This window comes from Diceros bicornis, chromosome 12 (genome assembly GCF_020826845.1).
Source record: "Diceros bicornis minor isolate mBicDic1 chromosome 12, mDicBic1.mat.cur, whole genome shotgun sequence".
Taxonomy (NCBI): Eukaryota; Metazoa; Chordata; class Mammalia; order Perissodactyla; family Rhinocerotidae; genus Diceros; species Diceros bicornis.
Window position 1 is genome coordinate 32,493,812 of NC_080751.1, and position 16,453 is coordinate 32,510,264.

Consider the following 16,453-nt stretch of genomic DNA (forward strand, 5'->3'; position numbering starts at 1 on the left):
GAGAAGACTCCTAAGGTAAGGCGCACTCTCGACTTAAAAACCGGGTACCTTAATCTGTGTTTCTAACATGTGCCCCATGGGATTCTGATACCAGATTTAGAAGTTGCTTACTACCATGAACTATTTAATTCCTTAAATTTTCTACCAGTGGCCTCAAGAATGAAAGTGAGGAGGGAGAGAAAAGGGGTTGAATGGCTACTGTTGTCTAAGATGGTTCTTAAATGTATGTTGCATTAAAGAGAATGGAGAAGGACAGAGCAGGAATAGTGTTAAGGGAGACAATAAAAATTTTGGGGTGGGGGGGAAGCAGACTGATGTTCAGAAGTCACTGCTGATTTCAGGGCGTGGAAGAGAGAGTCAAGGTAAGTTTCTAGGTGGGAGAGGGGTAAGTGGTAAAAAGTGAGGGGAAGAGAAAGCCTGTATCTTCTTTGAGGTTGTGAGAGCTCATAAATAATGTTTAGTTTCTGAACAGATCCTTTAAAAAACAAACACTTTGCAAATTGTTTCAAAATTTAGGAGGAAAGTACCCACCTATCTTCTTAATGTGTTTGACCAAAAGTTTTGGTGCAAAAAAAAAAAAGATGAGAAAGCTGTTTTCAAATATTCAGAATACTTGGCACTGCCAAGTCTTTTAGGTTGCAGGCCAATTTTGATAGTAGTGTGGACAGAAAGGACCAGTGAGGAATTTTGTTTTACTGAAAAAATTAACTTTTTCTACATAGTCTTCATAGTTATTTTTATGGACAAAGAGCATTTGTCTTGCTCATGTAATTGTTTTTGAGTATTCCCCCATTGTTGAACATCAAGGTTGTTTTCAGTTGTCTCCACTACAAATTACACTGCAGTGAACATTTTCATACTTTCATGATTAGACCTTTCAAGTATTTCCTTAGGATAAATTCCAAGTAGTGAGATTTTTAGGTCAAGAATGTAAACATTTTAATGGCTCTAATACGTTGTTTTCCTCAAAGTGCACACACATCAATTTGCATTGCCAATGATAGTGTATGTTAGAATGCTGGTTTCCCTGCAAATTGATAGCCCATTCATATTTTAACATTTATGGTTAGCCCTGCTTGTTTATTTGCAAATTTTCCATTTTTTGACTACTAAGCCAATGTTCTTTCCAATTTGGCATATTTTGCTGGTGGTTTTTTTAGACGTGATTACTATAGCTTTAGTCTTGCTGATGGTACTAACTAGTTCAGGAACTTGGGTGGTTCCTGATTTCCTCTTCTAGATCTCTAGAATCCTTTACAACTTGTGAATTGGGTTTTTTGTTTTGTTTTGGGTTTTTCTTCAGTATGGGATAATTTCTCCCCTAGGTGTAACTCCAGTGGCGGCATTCCAGCCCAAACCTATTGTTATCTGTCACATGGCCAAATGCCTGGAAATAAGCTGCAGTCGTTTATGTGGTAGCTAATTCATATGGAGAGGAATGTATCTTCCGTTAGTTTCCACTTTAAATGCTAACTCTAAAAACTAAGGAGTCGTCTTTTTCTAAGTTGATTATGTTTGGGGCCAACGTCACTATTACTGACAACATAGATTAGAACTGCTCTATTGCAAGTGGTTGGGGAGTGGAGCATTACGTGGGAACTGGAAAATTTTGAAGTTATTTCTAAACAGAATTCTGAAAGCATAGTCAACTTCTGGACTGAATGTCTACCTCATAAATTATCCAATCCTCTTGTTTTTCTCTTGATGAAAGCACCTGGAACTGGGAAAGATAAGTTATATGCATAAATCAAAGTCTTTGGTACTTGTTGGTACCAAACTGTTTTCTTTAAAAAGATAAACTATTAGCTAACATAGGGATTTCAATAGCACTATTCTAGGTATTTCACTTGAATGGCATTAATTTTCTGGTTTTCTGGTACCGGGGTGAAGGAAAGGACATTCAAACAGCATTCTTTAATTATTTCTAAATAGTACCCCTGAGAAGGTTAGAAAAGTAATAAGATCCTAATTACTCAGGTTGGGACACTTAGGAATGTTACTTGATGGCTCTGAAACTAAAATCATTTTATGAGTTCATTATTTTGGACATGTGGACTTTAGAAGAATGAGAGGATGGTAGTTTGGTGTTCTTGCTTACTAAAATTAACCTAGTTGCATACATAGCACCATTGCATTTCAAGGTTTTTTACATTCAACACAGTATTAGATAATGTCCATGATTTCCTGGCTTGGTTATTTTATTTGCATGGGTAGTTTATTTTGCATTCGTTTCCTAGTAGTTATTCCTCTTGCTGAGTTCCCTCAGTAAATCCATTAATACTTTCAGAGAGCTGAGAGAAAAAAAAAATGTGTGGTTCTTTTATTTTACATTAAGTTCAAGTTCGTTTGATTTAAGAACTGTTAGAATGACTTGATTTACAAATTCTGTGTCTCCAAGTACCAAACTGGACGATGACGCCAGTGTAATCTAGGAGAAAAAGTATTAGCTGCAGCCTGGAGAGCAGCTAGGCAGGCTGGCTGGAAAGTGCCGGGAATGGGGGGAGGTGGGCAGCGGGCCGGGCGAGAAGCCCATGGGGGCCCACGGACCCGCCCCGCTCCACGGTCCCCTCCCTCTAAGGCCAAGGCCCCCGCGGGTCGCTGTGTGCCATCGGTGACCCCACCTTTCCACCCAGGCCGCTTGCCCCTTCTTACTCTCAACCTCAGGTAACCCGGCTCCCGAAACAGCACAACCGCGAGCCTGAGAACCCGCGCGGCGCGGGCACGAGGGGCCCCCGAGGCGCTGGGGGTGCGGGGAGGCGGGCGGGGCGCCGAGACCCGAGTGTCCGGCGAGGGGGCGGCGCCCTCCGCGTCCCTGTGACTGCGCTCCGCGCCCCCGTCTGCCGCGACTCCCGGGATGCGCGGAGGCGGCGGCGATGGCGATGATGCCTCTAGCCCTGCATCCTCCCGGGCGGCGGCCGGAGCTACGGTCCGGGCTGCGAGATGGAGGAGGAGGGGCGGCGCTGCGGCCACCTGGCAGGTGAGAGGCCGCGGGCCCCCAAGGAGGACAGCCCCGCGGGGACGGGGAGGGCCGGGCCCCGGGAAGCCGGCGTGATGGCGAGGAGCGCGGCTGCGCTGGTCCAGGCCCGGCCGTCGCGCACCTGCGCTCCCGGCGCGGCCTGCGGGGAAGCTATCTCGCCCCTGCCCGGCCCGCTCCCGGGCTCCGCCGGGCCGTGGACCCCTCCCCCGCCGCCCGTGCCCTGGCTGAGTCCTCCTCACTCCACCAACCCTCTGCCGCTGCTTTTACTAGCTTCCCTGGCCCGGCCTAGGCCCTCCTTACCATAACCTGCACCACCCCGGGGAGCTCTTACCCATCGCCAGCCCCTGGCCGAGGTCGACCTCCTCCCCGCAGTCTCCATCCCCATCTCCAGACTAGGAGCTCCACGGCCTCCGCATCTCCCTCATCTACTGACCCTCCTCCACCCCATCAGGTGCTCTGGGCTTCCAGAGGTAGTTCAATTGGGGAGAAAGAGCCTGGGCTCTGAAATCAGATAAATCTGGCTTGAATCTTAGTGACCTTGGGCAAGTCATCTAACTTCCCTGAGGTTTTCCTGATCAATACAAATACAATAGGGAGAATAATAATACAGAACCTTGCTCTCTGTGAGGGTTACACTCTGAAAATGTCTGCCCTCGAGGAATTTAAGGCTTTGTGAGGGAAAAAAAATGAGTTGGAAGAATCCAGGTCATGAGTTGACTTGTAAAAGCTCAGATTTTGTGTACTAAAATATTAAGATAGCACACTAGATTATCAAAGGCTTTTCACCCATCTTAATGACAAATCATTGCCACTATACAATCATTTTGCATTTTCTATGCCTTGCTTGCTAGTTACTTTAAGATCCCTCCTCCTCAGTTGTAACAAGATGCATATGATAGGAGTTCATTCCGTCTTATTGTGGCTAATATGCCTGCCTGCTCAAGGCTGGTGTTCCAACTTAAAATTATTCTGATTTTATGACTTTAATCACATCTTCTTCCAGGATGTATTTATGGTCCCAGAGATAAAGAGTAGCTTGTGTGCTTGCATTGAAAGAGCGTTGGTGGGCCGGCCCGGTGGCTTAGCGGTTAAGTGCACGCGCTCCGCTGCTGGCGGCCCGGGTTCGGATCCCGGGCGTGCACCGACGCACCGCTTCTCTGGCCATGCTGAGGCCGCGTCCCACATGCAGCAACTAGAGGGATGTGCAGCTATGACATAACAACTATCTGCTGGGGCTTTGGGGGAAAAAATAAATAAATAAAATATTAAAAAAAAAAAAAAAGAACATTGGTAACCTTTATTTAATATTTAGGAGTAGCAAGTAGATATTCATTTACGGCCGCCCTCCCCCAAATCACTGGGTTTTGTAGTTTGGCTGTCATAACTTTGTTCCAAAATGTGATCTCGGCCTCCTTTTTCTTAAAGTCCCAGAAGTGAGTCCTGAGACCTGGGTTTACTTTCCCTGTATTTAGTTTATAGCTCCTAAAGTTTCTCTGCCAAAACCTTTACTTCTGTCTCCTGCTTTTCCTCACTTTTCTCCTCAGCCTCTGATTCCTTCCTTTTTTTTTCCTAATTATTCCAATAGGAGTGATTTATAGTTACTTTATGCCAGAACCATAATTATCAACCTTGCCAAAAGGGTACACAGAAGTGTGTGTGTGTGTGTGTGTGTGTGTGTGTGTGTGTGTATTCAAATTTAGGGTTCCGGGAACTTTGAGTTGGGAAGGGATTGCAATACCTACTTAATAGGATTATATTGAGAATGAAATAAAGTTTGGTAACTTATGTAAAGCTTCTAGTATAGGGGCCTGGCATATAATAACCACCCAATAAATTATAGCTCCAGTAACTATCTTCTGACCTGGAGATCCCTCCCTTGAACTCTTTGCTGTTCTGTTTAGCATAGTGGTAATTATATTCCTGATAATTATATTCCTGACCTAGAATTCTCCTTTTTTTTAATCTATTGAAAAAATTTAAATTTATTGAAAAAAATAACTGTACAGAGAAAGTTGCCCCTCAACCACTCCAAATCTTTTTTCCTCCTGCCCCTTCTCCTTGACTAATGTTGGTGCCTCATCACCCCATCTTCCCCTTGACAACTCGCTTTCCAAACATCTCCTAGCCTGGGGTCTTCTTGGGTTCCATCATCCGACTTCTTCATTATTACCCACTTACTTGACATTTCTCTTAGCACCCTAGTTCCAGACTCTTCATCCTTCTAATTTCCCTAAACCAAATTCCTGCTTCCCTCTTCACCCCTGTTCATTTCCCTACTTCCAAAGAGGAAAGCCTATGGGGGCAGGGAGATTTGCTGTTATCAACAGTATCACCTCTCTGCTCCTCCTGCCTCCTCCAAGTTTTTCTCTTCTCCTCTTTTCATCAGTTAACTCCAATCCTCCAATTAACAATTAAAAAAACAAACAGTAAAAGGTTGTGTTTTTCACTACATGAGTATCAAAAAGGGTTCAGAAACAGGCACACAATCTTTTAGTGAAAACAATAAGCAATCCATTATTATTTTTTTTTAAATTCTAATTATCAAGAAACAAAGGTCAGGATTCATATTCTTCTCTCTCACAGAACTTTTATAAGCAAAGTACAGAAAAGTTGGTCTAGCTTCCCAGTAGAGAAATTCATCATATTGTCATGATCTGCACTATATGACCATTGAGAATTAGAATAGGTTATCTTCTTCCTTCATGAAGGACACCAGTTGTATAGATCTCCCCAGGACTGAAATTTGTCTGATGCTCGCTGGCACAGCCATACCTGTTATTGAATGCTGAGAGACATTTATATTGGGTGGCCCATAGCCCTCACTGACATGGCCCCTTCTTCTGCACCCCATGATCCAGCAACTAAAGGGTTAACCCCTGGCACAGCTGGAGGCCTCTGGGACCCAACTTGAGCTGGGGGTTAAATACTCTGAACATCACCCCCGGACCTCCCCAGTGTCATTGGTTATTCATAAAATGCTGGATTAAAGCAAGTACTTTTCAGTTGTCAAGAGTATTACACCAGTCTCCAAGGAACAACGTCAGCTGTCCCACTAGAAACACCTTTGGGAGCAGGGTGGGCACCAGGCCACAGAGGGCTTTGGGATTTGGAACAACAGGAGATTTGTGTGAGTGTACTTTAAATCTCATTGCAAAATAGAAAAAAAAAAAGGTTAAGAAAATAAAAGAGCAAGAAGAAAAAGAAGTTATTCTTTTAAAGTAGAGGCTGTGTTGGGGCCGGCCCCATGGCTTGGCGGTTAAGTGCAAGCGCTCCGCTGCTGGTGGCCCAGGTTCGGATCCAGGGCGCGCACCGACGCACCACTTCTCCGGCCATCCTGAGGCCGAGTCCCACATATAGCAACTAGAAGGATGTGCAGCTATGACATACAACTATCTACTGGGGCTTTGGGGGGAAAAAATAAATAAAATCTTAAAAAATAAAAATAAAAGAAAAAATAAAGTAGAGGCTGTGTCTTCCTCATCTTTGTACCCAGGGGACCTAGCATAAAGCTGGCATAGACTATGCACATGATAAATGTAAACTGAGTGAGTGAATGCATGAATAGCTACATGCCTCCTGATTCATCATGAGGATATTCTTGTTGAAGTAATGATAACTCACATTTATATAGCAATTTGGAGTTTACAAAGTGATGCTTTGCACATTGTAAATCTCAAATATAATTATTACTTTCATTTTTCCCTCTCAAATGTAGTCCTACACAAAGTTTTTTCCAAAGGAGGGTATGGAGTTGGCCAAGAAATCAGCAGGAAGAAATTATAAATAATGGAAAATAAAGGATCCTTCCAAGAGAAAGAAAGGATTTGTTAGTAATTTGTGGGAGTTATGTAAAGGAGCCCAGGATACTTCAGTGATACTCTCTTGCTTAAATTTCAAGCACATGCTCTTTCTCCCCTCAAGTCCTTCTGCTGCAAAGACCTACTCCCCTTCTCCCAGCCTATCTATCCCCTCCTCCTTGCCCCTCACCTTTCCCCTGGCTAGCTCCTCCTCACCAAGACTCCTTTCAGCCTCTCTCAGCCTCCACCCTGGGTTGGACTAGGTTCCCTTTCTCTTACTTCCAGAGCACCCTGCTATCATCTGACTTACCGTATTAGGCAGTAATTACATAGGTAAGTTGATCTCCTTCAACTAGATTGTGATCTCTTTGGTGGAGAGGTTATATTCTTGTGTCTTTGGTGTCTGGCACCAGAGTGTTTCTAAAAGTAACATCTGCACACCCTTCCATCCGATTCTTAAAGAGTGAGGCTCAGGAATCTGCTTTTTTTTTTTTTTTTATTGATGTTTTAATAGTTTTTAACATTGTGAAATTTTGGGTTGTACATTTTTGTTTGTCCATCACCAAATATATGTCTCCCTTCACCCCTTGTGCCCACCCCCTACCCCCCTTGCCCCTGGTAACCACAATACAGTTTTCTCTGTCCATGTGTTGGTTTATATTCCACATATGAGTGAGATCATACAGTGTTTGTCTTTCTCTTTCTGGCTTACTTCACTTAACATAATACCCTCCAGGCCCATCCATGTTGTTGCAAATGGGACAATTTTGTCTTTTTTTATGGCTGAGTAGTATTCCATTGTATATATATACCACATTTTCTTGATCCAGTGTTCAGTCAAGGGACACTTAGGTTGCTTCCACTCCTTGGCTATAGTGAATAATGCTGCAATGAACATAGGGGTGCATAACCCTCTTTGGATTGTTGATTTCAGGTTCGTTGGATAGATTCCCAGTAGTGGGATGGCTGGATCATAGGGTATCTCTATTTTTAATTTTTTGAGGAATCTCCATACCGTTTTCCATAGAGGCTGCACCAGTTTGCATTCCCCCCAGCTGTGTATGAGGGTTCCTGTTTCTCCACATCCTCTCCAACATTTGTTCTTTTTTGTCTTGGTGATTATAGCCATTCTAACGGGCATGAGGTGATATCTTAGTGTTGTTTTGATTTGCATTTCCCTGATGATTAATGATGTTGAACATCTTTTCATGTGCCTATTGGCCATCTGTATCTCTTCTTTGGAGAAGTGTCTGTTCATTTCCTCTGCCCATTTTTTGATCAGGTTGTTTGTTTTTTTGTTGTTCAGTTGTGTGAGTTCTTTATATATTATGGAGATCAACCCCTTGTCAGATGTATGTTTTGCAAATATTCTCTCCCAGCTGGTGGGTTATCTGTTCATCTTTTCTTTTTTCCCCCCAAAGGCCCAGTAGACAGTTGTATGTCATAGCTGCACATCCTTCTAGTTGCTGCATGTGGGACACGGCCCCAGCATAGCCAGAGAAGCGGTGTATCGGTGCGCGCCCAGAATCCGAACCCGGGCCGCCAGCAGCGGAGCGCGCGTACTCAACCGCGAAGCCCACAGGGCCGGCCCTGTCTGTTCATCTTGATTCTGGTTTCGTTTGTCTTGTAGAAGCTCTTTAATCTGATAAAGTCCCACTTGTTTATTTTTTCTTTAGTTTCTCTAGTCTGGGTAGGCGTGCCATCCGAAAAGATTCCTTTATGACCAATGTCAAATAGTGTGTTGCCTATATTTTCTTCTATGTTTTTTATAGTTGCAGGTCTCACCTTCAGGTCTTTTATCCATTTTGAGTTAATTTTTGTGAATGGCGATAGCAGATGGTCCACTTTCATTCTTTTGCATGTGGCTGTCCAGTTTTCCCAGGAATCTGCTTTTTTTAACCCTCTCTCCAGGTGATACTTAAACTAGTTTAAAAACCACTGTCATAAAATCTAAAATTAGCTGGGTGAATGTATTTTGAGGTGTCTGTGTCTTTTCTGTGTTGAGCTTTGAGAGGAGAAATGCTTTCTATGCATTGGGTCAGAGCTGAAAAATTCTAGTGCTTTTGTAGAAGATCATGAGATGACTCCACTTTCTACATTAATTCCTTTCTGTTTCTGGATGTGCATTTCTGTGTGCAGGCTTTCCTGCCTTGGGCCTCTTTTGCCACATATCGCTCATCTGTGAGTTGAGGCCCTGACTCCCTTCCCACAGAAGGAAGAGTCATTTCTCTCTGAAGATGAACTCCACGGACCACCTTCAGGATGCTCCCAACACCACCTTGCTACATGTGCCTCGCTCCCAGGGAGGAAACAGCACTGCTCTCCAGGAGGACCTCCAGGATCTCATCCACACAGCCACCCTGGTAACCTGTACTTTTCTACTCACGGTTGTCTTCTGCCTGGGCTCTTATGGCAACTTCATTGTCTTCTTGTCCTTCTTTGATCCAGCCTTCAGGAAATTCAGAACCAACTTTGATTTCATGATCCTAAACCTGTCCTTCTGTGACCTCTTCATTTGTGGAGTGACGGCCCCCATGTTCATCTTTGTGTTATTCTTCAGCTTAGCCAGTAGCATACCGGATGCTTTCTGCTTCACCTTCCATCTCACCAGTTCAGGCTTCATCATCATGTCCCTCAAGACGGTGGCAGTGATTGCACTGCACCGGCTGCGCATGGTGTTGGGGAAGCAGCCCAATCGCACGGCCTCCTTTCCCTGTACCTTGCTCCTCACTCTGCTTCTCTGGGCCACCAGCTTCACCCTCGCCACCTTGGCCACCCTGAAAACCAGCAAGTCCCACCTCTGCCTTCCCATGTCCAGTCTGATTGCGGGAGAGGGGAAGGCCATTCTGTCTCTCTATGTGGTTGACTTCACCTTTTGTGTTGCCGTGGTCTCTGTCTCTTACATCATGATTGCTCAGACCCTGCGGAAAAATGCTCGAGTCAGAAAATGCCCCCCCGTCATCACAGTTGATGCTTCCAGACCACAGCCTTTCATGGGAGCCTCTGTGAAGGGAGGTGGAGATCCCATCCAGGGGACTATGCCAGCTCTCTACAGGAACCAGAATTACAACAAACTTCAGCATGTTCAGACCCATGGATACACCAAGTGTCCCAACCAGCTGCCAACCCCTGCAGCCAGCCGGCTCCAGCTGGTATCAGCTGTCAACCTCTCCACAGCTAAGGATTCCAGAGCGGTGGTCACCTGTGTGATCATTGTGCTGTCAGTCCTGGTGTGCTGTCTTCCACTGGGGATTTCCTTGGTGCAGGTGGTTCTGTCCAGCAATGGGAGCTTCATCCTTTACCAGTTTGAACTGTTCGGATTTACCCTTATATTTTTCAAGTCAGGATTAAACCCTTTTATGTATTCTCGGAACAGTGCAGGGCTGAGAAGGAAAGTGCTCTGGTGCCTCCAATACATAGGCCTGGGTTTTTTCTGCTGCAAACAAAAGACTCGACTTCGAGCCATGGGAAAAGGGAACCTCGAAGTCAATAGAAACAAATCCTCTCATCATGAAACAAACTCTGCTTACATGTTGTCTCCAAAGCCCCAGAAGAAATTTGTGGACCAGGCGTGTGGCCCAAGTCATTCGAGGGAAAGCGTGGTCAGTCCCAAGATCTCTGCGGGACATCAACACTATGGTCAGAGCAGCTCTACCCCTATCAACACTCGGATTGAACCATACTACAGCATCTACAACAGCAGCCCATCCCAAGAAGAGAGCATCCCATGTAACTTGCAGCCAGTAAACTCTTTTGGATTTGCCAATTCATATGTTGCCATGCATTATCACACCACTAATGATTTAATGCAAGAATATGACAGCACTTCAGCCAAGCACATTCCAGTCCCCTCTGTTTAGAGTCATGGAGGCTGGAGAAATGGTGTAAACTGTTTTTGTTTCTGATACTAATTGATTTTTTTTCACTTTTGTGAGACCAGTGGTAGATCAAAGCAAAGATTTAGTGAAACAGTTGGCATTTATGATTTTCTTTTGTCTGAAGTATTAGCATCTGTTGATTTTCTCTGACATTTTAAGATTTGATGTAAAAGTTTATTCTTTAGATTTTTACCCTGACTTGTGCTCCAATCTTTTGTACTAAATTTTTAAATAGATGCCAGGAATGATCATGCTACTATGTTAGAGAATGAACTGATTATGATCATTTGAGTCAGTGTTGTGGGTCTTCAAAGTATATATGAGCTGGATTTTTTAAAGAATGTTAAGATATGATCTTTCCTGAGGTATTATTTGTATTAATTCAATTATAAATTTTGATTCTTTGAAGTGTTGAAATGGGGAACAATATGCTTTTTTGGTAGCAGGCTTATTTGAATAAATAATACATTGTTAAAGCAGAAAATCAGAAATATATTATCTATAACTATCCTTACCAAAAATACACAGGCATTAGGTACCTTTCCTTTTATAAGGCAGTCAACCAAGAATATAATATTATGATTATTACCATTTCTTTTTTTTTTTTTAAGATTTTATTTATTTATTTTCCCCCCAAAGCCCCAGTAGATAGTTGTATATCATAGCTGCACATCCTTCTAGTTGCTGTATGTGGGACGCGGCCTCAGCATGGCCGGAGAAGCGGTGCGTCGATGCGCGCCCGGGATCCGAACCTGGGCTGCCAGCAGCGGAGCGCGCGCACTTAACCGCTAAGCCATGGGGCCGGCCCTACCATTTCTTATTAGACATTTATTATTTTGTGTAAATTGAGTAGCTATGTAGTTCTTTTATAAACAGAGAGATGTTTTTGCTTGCTAAAAATGAATTATTCTATTTCAGAATGATCTTACCCAAGAATCCTAGTGAGGAGGACTGCATCTAAGGTAGAGGTATGCTGTTCCTGGAAGAGTAGGTGCTAACTGTGGTCATCTCAGTCCGGGTGTTGTTATGTGGGAAGCAATCTAGACTGCTGTGGTGTGTTAGACGATCTTTATTATTGCTTAAGAAGACATAAGTATGCGATTGACGATCTTTATTATTGCTTAGGAAGACATAAGGATGCGATTAGGAGTGTTCTGATTTATGCTTCCCTTCTGTGTGAGAATGGTTTGTTAACAACCTGGCAAAGAGTATCCACATAACTATTGAGGAATAAATTTTTTTGTCTTTGTTTATGTATTACTATGGTAGAAAAATTCTCAAGATAAGCTGTTTTCAAACTAGTTGTTATTTCTTTCCCATTAATCTTAAACTGGAAATGGGCAGTAAGGAAAAACAGATTAAGTATTTCTATACCTAAAACTAATTTTATCACATACTCTGTGATTCCTAGCATAACAACTGTAAACTCATATTTTAATGTAAAAATATTTTCATTAAACAGCATTTATATTCACTACAGTTTTGGAACTCTAACTGCTAGACACAAGATGAGCATCACGATACAAAACCTATCTTTATAAATTATGTTCAAGAACTGTTATTGCAGATTGCAAGGCACTTTGTTCCTTTGATAAGTATTCAATTTGTAGCATCCTCTCCCGGGATGTTTCCAAATACAGAGGTCATGAGAGGCATGGAGAAGACAGAGCAATTACTCCACTAGAACTCTGCTCAGCCTCAGCTAACAACTCTTACCTTCCAACATCAACCAGTCATTTCTAGTTCTGAGATTTAAGTATGACATATGGGTTTTAATTTGTCATTAAAGCCACCTTTTAGAACTTTCTTCCCTTCATTCTCTCCCTTTCTTTCTTCCTTTATTTTTGCTATTAAATTTTATAACAGAAGAGAAAATATTCACTTTCTCACATTTTTTTTGTAATTGAATGCTATTTTTGGAAGTCACTATGACTATTTCAATTGTGCTTTTATATTTTTAATACAACACTGTTTTCATTTATTAATACTCTCATGAGATAGGTTAGTATATTACCTCTTTTTAACAAATAATTAAGAAATCTAATATCCTCTCCAAAGATCATTTGAGGAATTGTGGCAAATTATGAATTAGACTTTTGTCTAAATTGAGAACCTGATATTTATTCCCATAAGCCAAATAGCTTTATAATTAATAACATTAATCAGGAAGATATTTCATACTTTTTAAGGTATCTATCTCTTTTTTGGCCAGGCATTTCAAATGTGATTCAATAAAAGAATTTTTTAAAAGTAATTTCTACTTGTAAAATTAAAAATGACAGGTTTTCTGTGTGACTTTTGAGTTTGAGACAACTTGACCCATCTTTGGGAGGTAAAAATTATAGCATAAAGAAAACTAAGCATGTGCATATGTGGTGTTCAGTCTCTTTATGCTCATCAAGAAATTACTGATTTAACTTGCATGAAATACATGGTGGGCTAGATTCTTAGCCCTCTTCCATGTCTATATCTATATGTAGATATAGATAGATAAAACTTGTCTCTTCATAAGTTTTATATGGCTATCTATAGCTATATGAAGATATAGCTATAGATAGACATATGTAACTTCTCTCTTCATAAGGGCTAAAATGAGAACTAAAAGTAATGAGAATTCAGTTGACTATGACTAATTAGCAGGGTATAATAATTAGTTCTCTTAATGCTTTACTGTGATGCAAAGTATGTGATGTATTTCAAACATTTTATAATTGTTCTGATGTTAACCATTAGGCCAGATTTGTACTTCTGATGCTTTTAATGTTCTTTTAAAATAATGTTTGGAAAATAAAAACATTGAAAATCCTAACATTTCTGAACATCAGTTTGCAATACTATGACTTTCCTGTTCAATCATTTAAAAACCATGAGGGAATAGCAGTGATCATTATTCCATGATGGGTAACAATGGGTTGAATTTCAGAGAGAGTTCTTTCCTTAAGAGACAAAGTAACTTGTTTGACCACATTTTGTAGCATGCATGTATGCTCAGACTAACCAAGAATAATTAACTCCGAAGGTTAATTATTTACTAAGTTTCTCACCCAGCAGGAAAAGACCTGACTAAACATTTCAAAAACTTTTTAAAAATGAGATTAATCTGGAAAAAGATATGGAATTTTGGAATTTTTAGTTTATCTATCAATCAGGGTTTGGTTTTAAGAATCAGAAAACATTAATTTAAGCAGAAAAGGATTGAATATAGGAAGTCAGATGTCTACTAAATCATTAGAAAGTCAGGGCTCTATGGGTCTCCAGGAAAGATTCTACAACAACCACTACCAGCCTGACCAGCCAGAGAGCTGCTACTTCTGCTACAACTAGGAAGGGAGGGCGTCAGGAGGCCTCCTTGGACTTTTGACTTCAAGGACACCCTGTTGAAGTAGACATCAGAAAGCTGCTTCTCATGCCACTGCCTGTACAACAAACCTTCTTGACACCTCCAAAGCAAGTTCCTGAACATGAAAACACTGCTGCAGAAAAAATTTAGTTGGCAGAACCCAATTTGCATTTAAAACCCTAGCTTCTGGCGACTTTGGAAAGTGCCATTATACTAAAAAGGTAAACTGAAAGGAGGTTCGGAACAGATCCTGAGTTCCAATCCACTCTGTTCACAATGGTCCACCATTTTTGTACTCAACATTTATATCTACACCTCTAGCCATACTTGCGAACAACAGCAGTAGCAACAATGCCGTACTCCCACTTGAAATAATGCAACTTCTCTCATTTAAACAAAAACATGCCTCCTCTCCTGAAGAGGAAGGATGCAAAGTCTGATCAACCACTCTATCTGTTTCTCTGTGATGTTCTTTACTCTTCCAGTTCAGTCAAAAATCTCAACTTGATATTCTGTAACCTAAGGACTAAATTATATAGTTTACCACCAACAAACACATCTTACAGAAAGTAGCAGGGAAAACAGAGAGGGTAAGAATAGGAAAGTGGTTGAAATGTTTCCTGGACACACACACACACCACGTGTGTGTGTGTAACAAGATAGGGAAAAAAATATGGGAGCTAATGCAGTCCTTGCTTGTTTCTGTACCTGATCAGGAAGCTGTGGTTGGTATTTATAACTTCTTTCCTCCACTTCCTGTTTCCTATCCCTTTGCCCTCAGCTAGTGTATTATATAGTTTGAGAAAAATAAGTAACTTTTATAAAGTAATGGAGGGAAGCAGCTGAAGTTTCTGTTCAGTTCTTTAGCCTTAGCTGGGTTCCTTGAAGTTGCCCTTGGCCTCAGTGGTTCATGGATCAGCCAAGGATTTGGGCAGAATTTATATGCAGAGTTTAAGGCTTCCTCTCTGTGACTATGTCCTTGTCAGAATCTTCTCTCTCATTTTAATAGCTGTTCTGGGTGCCCTGAACTCTCCATCCTCTGATTTCTCAACTGGTAAAACTGCAGGATTCTATTTCAAGTTTTAGCCTTGATGCAGCTCTAATAGGGGCCTGTCCTCAGGCTATAAGCCATGAAAAAAAAGTGGGAAACTCACCCAGTGCACTGGGCTTCCTTCAAGTGTCAATTCCCCTCCAATTTCTGCTGCTTCTGTTACTTTCCAGAACCTTTTGTGTTTTATCCAGAGTTATCAGCAGAGAGGTTGGTCCAATATGAGCTATTCTACCAGCACTGAGAGTGGAACTTGCAACCCTTCATTTTTCCTTTGGAAATGAATTTTTATGTATATTTTCTCAGAATGAAGCATATAGTTTTTTATTAATATTAAAAAGTTTATTATTTTCACCCCTAATCACATGCTCCTCCCTCCACCCCAGCCCCACTACTGCTAGAGGTAATTGTTACAGAGCAAGGGCTCACTACCCGATGCATATAGAAGCTAAAACTACAGCACCAACTTTTGAGAGAAGAAAGAGTTTTATTGAATGGTTGACCAGCAAGGAAACAGGAGGCAAAGCTCAAATCTGTCTCCTGCAGCTGAAACAGGGACAGACTTTTAAGGAGTTGGGAATAGTTATACAAAATGGTAACCAGGGGGCCGGCCCCGTGGCGTAGCAGTTAAGTGCACACCCTCCGCTGCTGGCGGCCCGGGTTTGGATCCCAGGTGCGCACCGACACACCACCAGTCAGGCCATGCTGTGGCAGCATCCCACGTAAAGTGGAGGAAGATGGGAATGGATGTTAGCCCAGGGCCAGTCTTCCTCAGCACGAAGAGGAGGATTGGCATGGATGTTAGCTCAGGGCTGATCTTCTCACAAAAAAACAAACAAAAAAAACCAAAATGGTAACTGGGCAGAATCTGATTGAAGAGTGGGAGTGTAACAGTTTTATAAGTCCAGTGTGCTACAGATCAAGGGACCCCTCACTTCTTATTGGGTTCCCTGTTCCACTTTCTCTTCACGTTGAGTTCTGCAGTTAGGGAACTTTTGGTTCCTGGGCAGCTCAGGGTCGTCTGAGGATAAGGTTTCCATCTTCTGAGCATGCTCCAGCTGTATGACTTGGCAATTTTTGCCCCTTGCCCCTACAAGACAACTTTGATTGATATTTCATTATTGATACAATAGGATACAATGGGGCCAGTGGGAAGTGGTCTATGATGGTTACATAATCACTGCTATCCTAAATTATTTTTGTCTAGGGTATTTGTTTCTTTTTAACCCCACCTTCAACATTTTATTATGAAAATATTCAAATATACAGAAAAGTTGAAGGACAAATACAGTGAACATCCGTATATCCACTACCGGTGTTCTACAATTAATGTTTTGTTACATCTTTCCAGAGAAAAATAATATATTGCTTCTTGTTATTACAAAAGCTGCACTTAAATATTTTATGCTCTTC

At 42.0% G+C, this 16,453-nt stretch overlaps 1 protein-coding gene across 3 annotated transcripts; it reads left to right on the forward strand.

Annotated features, from left to right (window-relative positions):
• Window positions 1-2,817: 2,817 nt before the first annotated feature.
• Window positions 2,818-13,455, forward strand: GPR75 (G protein-coupled receptor 75). Of its 3 annotated transcripts, XM_058551246.1 has the most exons (3): window positions 2,818-2,977; window positions 8,987-9,137; window positions 9,223-13,455. In XM_058551246.1, the coding sequence occupies exons 1-3, from the start codon at window positions 2,855-2,857 to the stop codon at window positions 10,632-10,634; spliced, it is 1,686 nt and encodes a 561-aa protein (XP_058407229.1). In that variant the 5' UTR covers window positions 2,818-2,854; the 3' UTR covers window positions 10,635-13,455. The 3 variants fall into 3 exon arrangements, with proteins under 3 accessions (XP_058407229.1, XP_058407228.1, XP_058407230.1); XM_058551245.1 differs by having other exon boundaries at window positions 2,843-2,977; window positions 8,987-13,455; XM_058551247.1 differs by having other exon boundaries at window positions 2,916-2,977; window positions 8,914-13,455.
• Window positions 13,456-16,453: the final 2,998 nt, after the last annotated feature.

Coding starts and splice junctions, on each gene's coding strand:
- GPR75 (XM_058551245.1), top strand. CDS start 2,874: ATGGCGATGATGCCTCTAGCCCTGCATCCTCCCGGGCGGCGGCCGGAG. Junction 2,978..8,986: donor GCGCTGCGGCCACCTGGCAG/GTGAGAGGCCGC, acceptor CCCTTCCCACAG/AAGGAAGAGTCATTTCTCTC.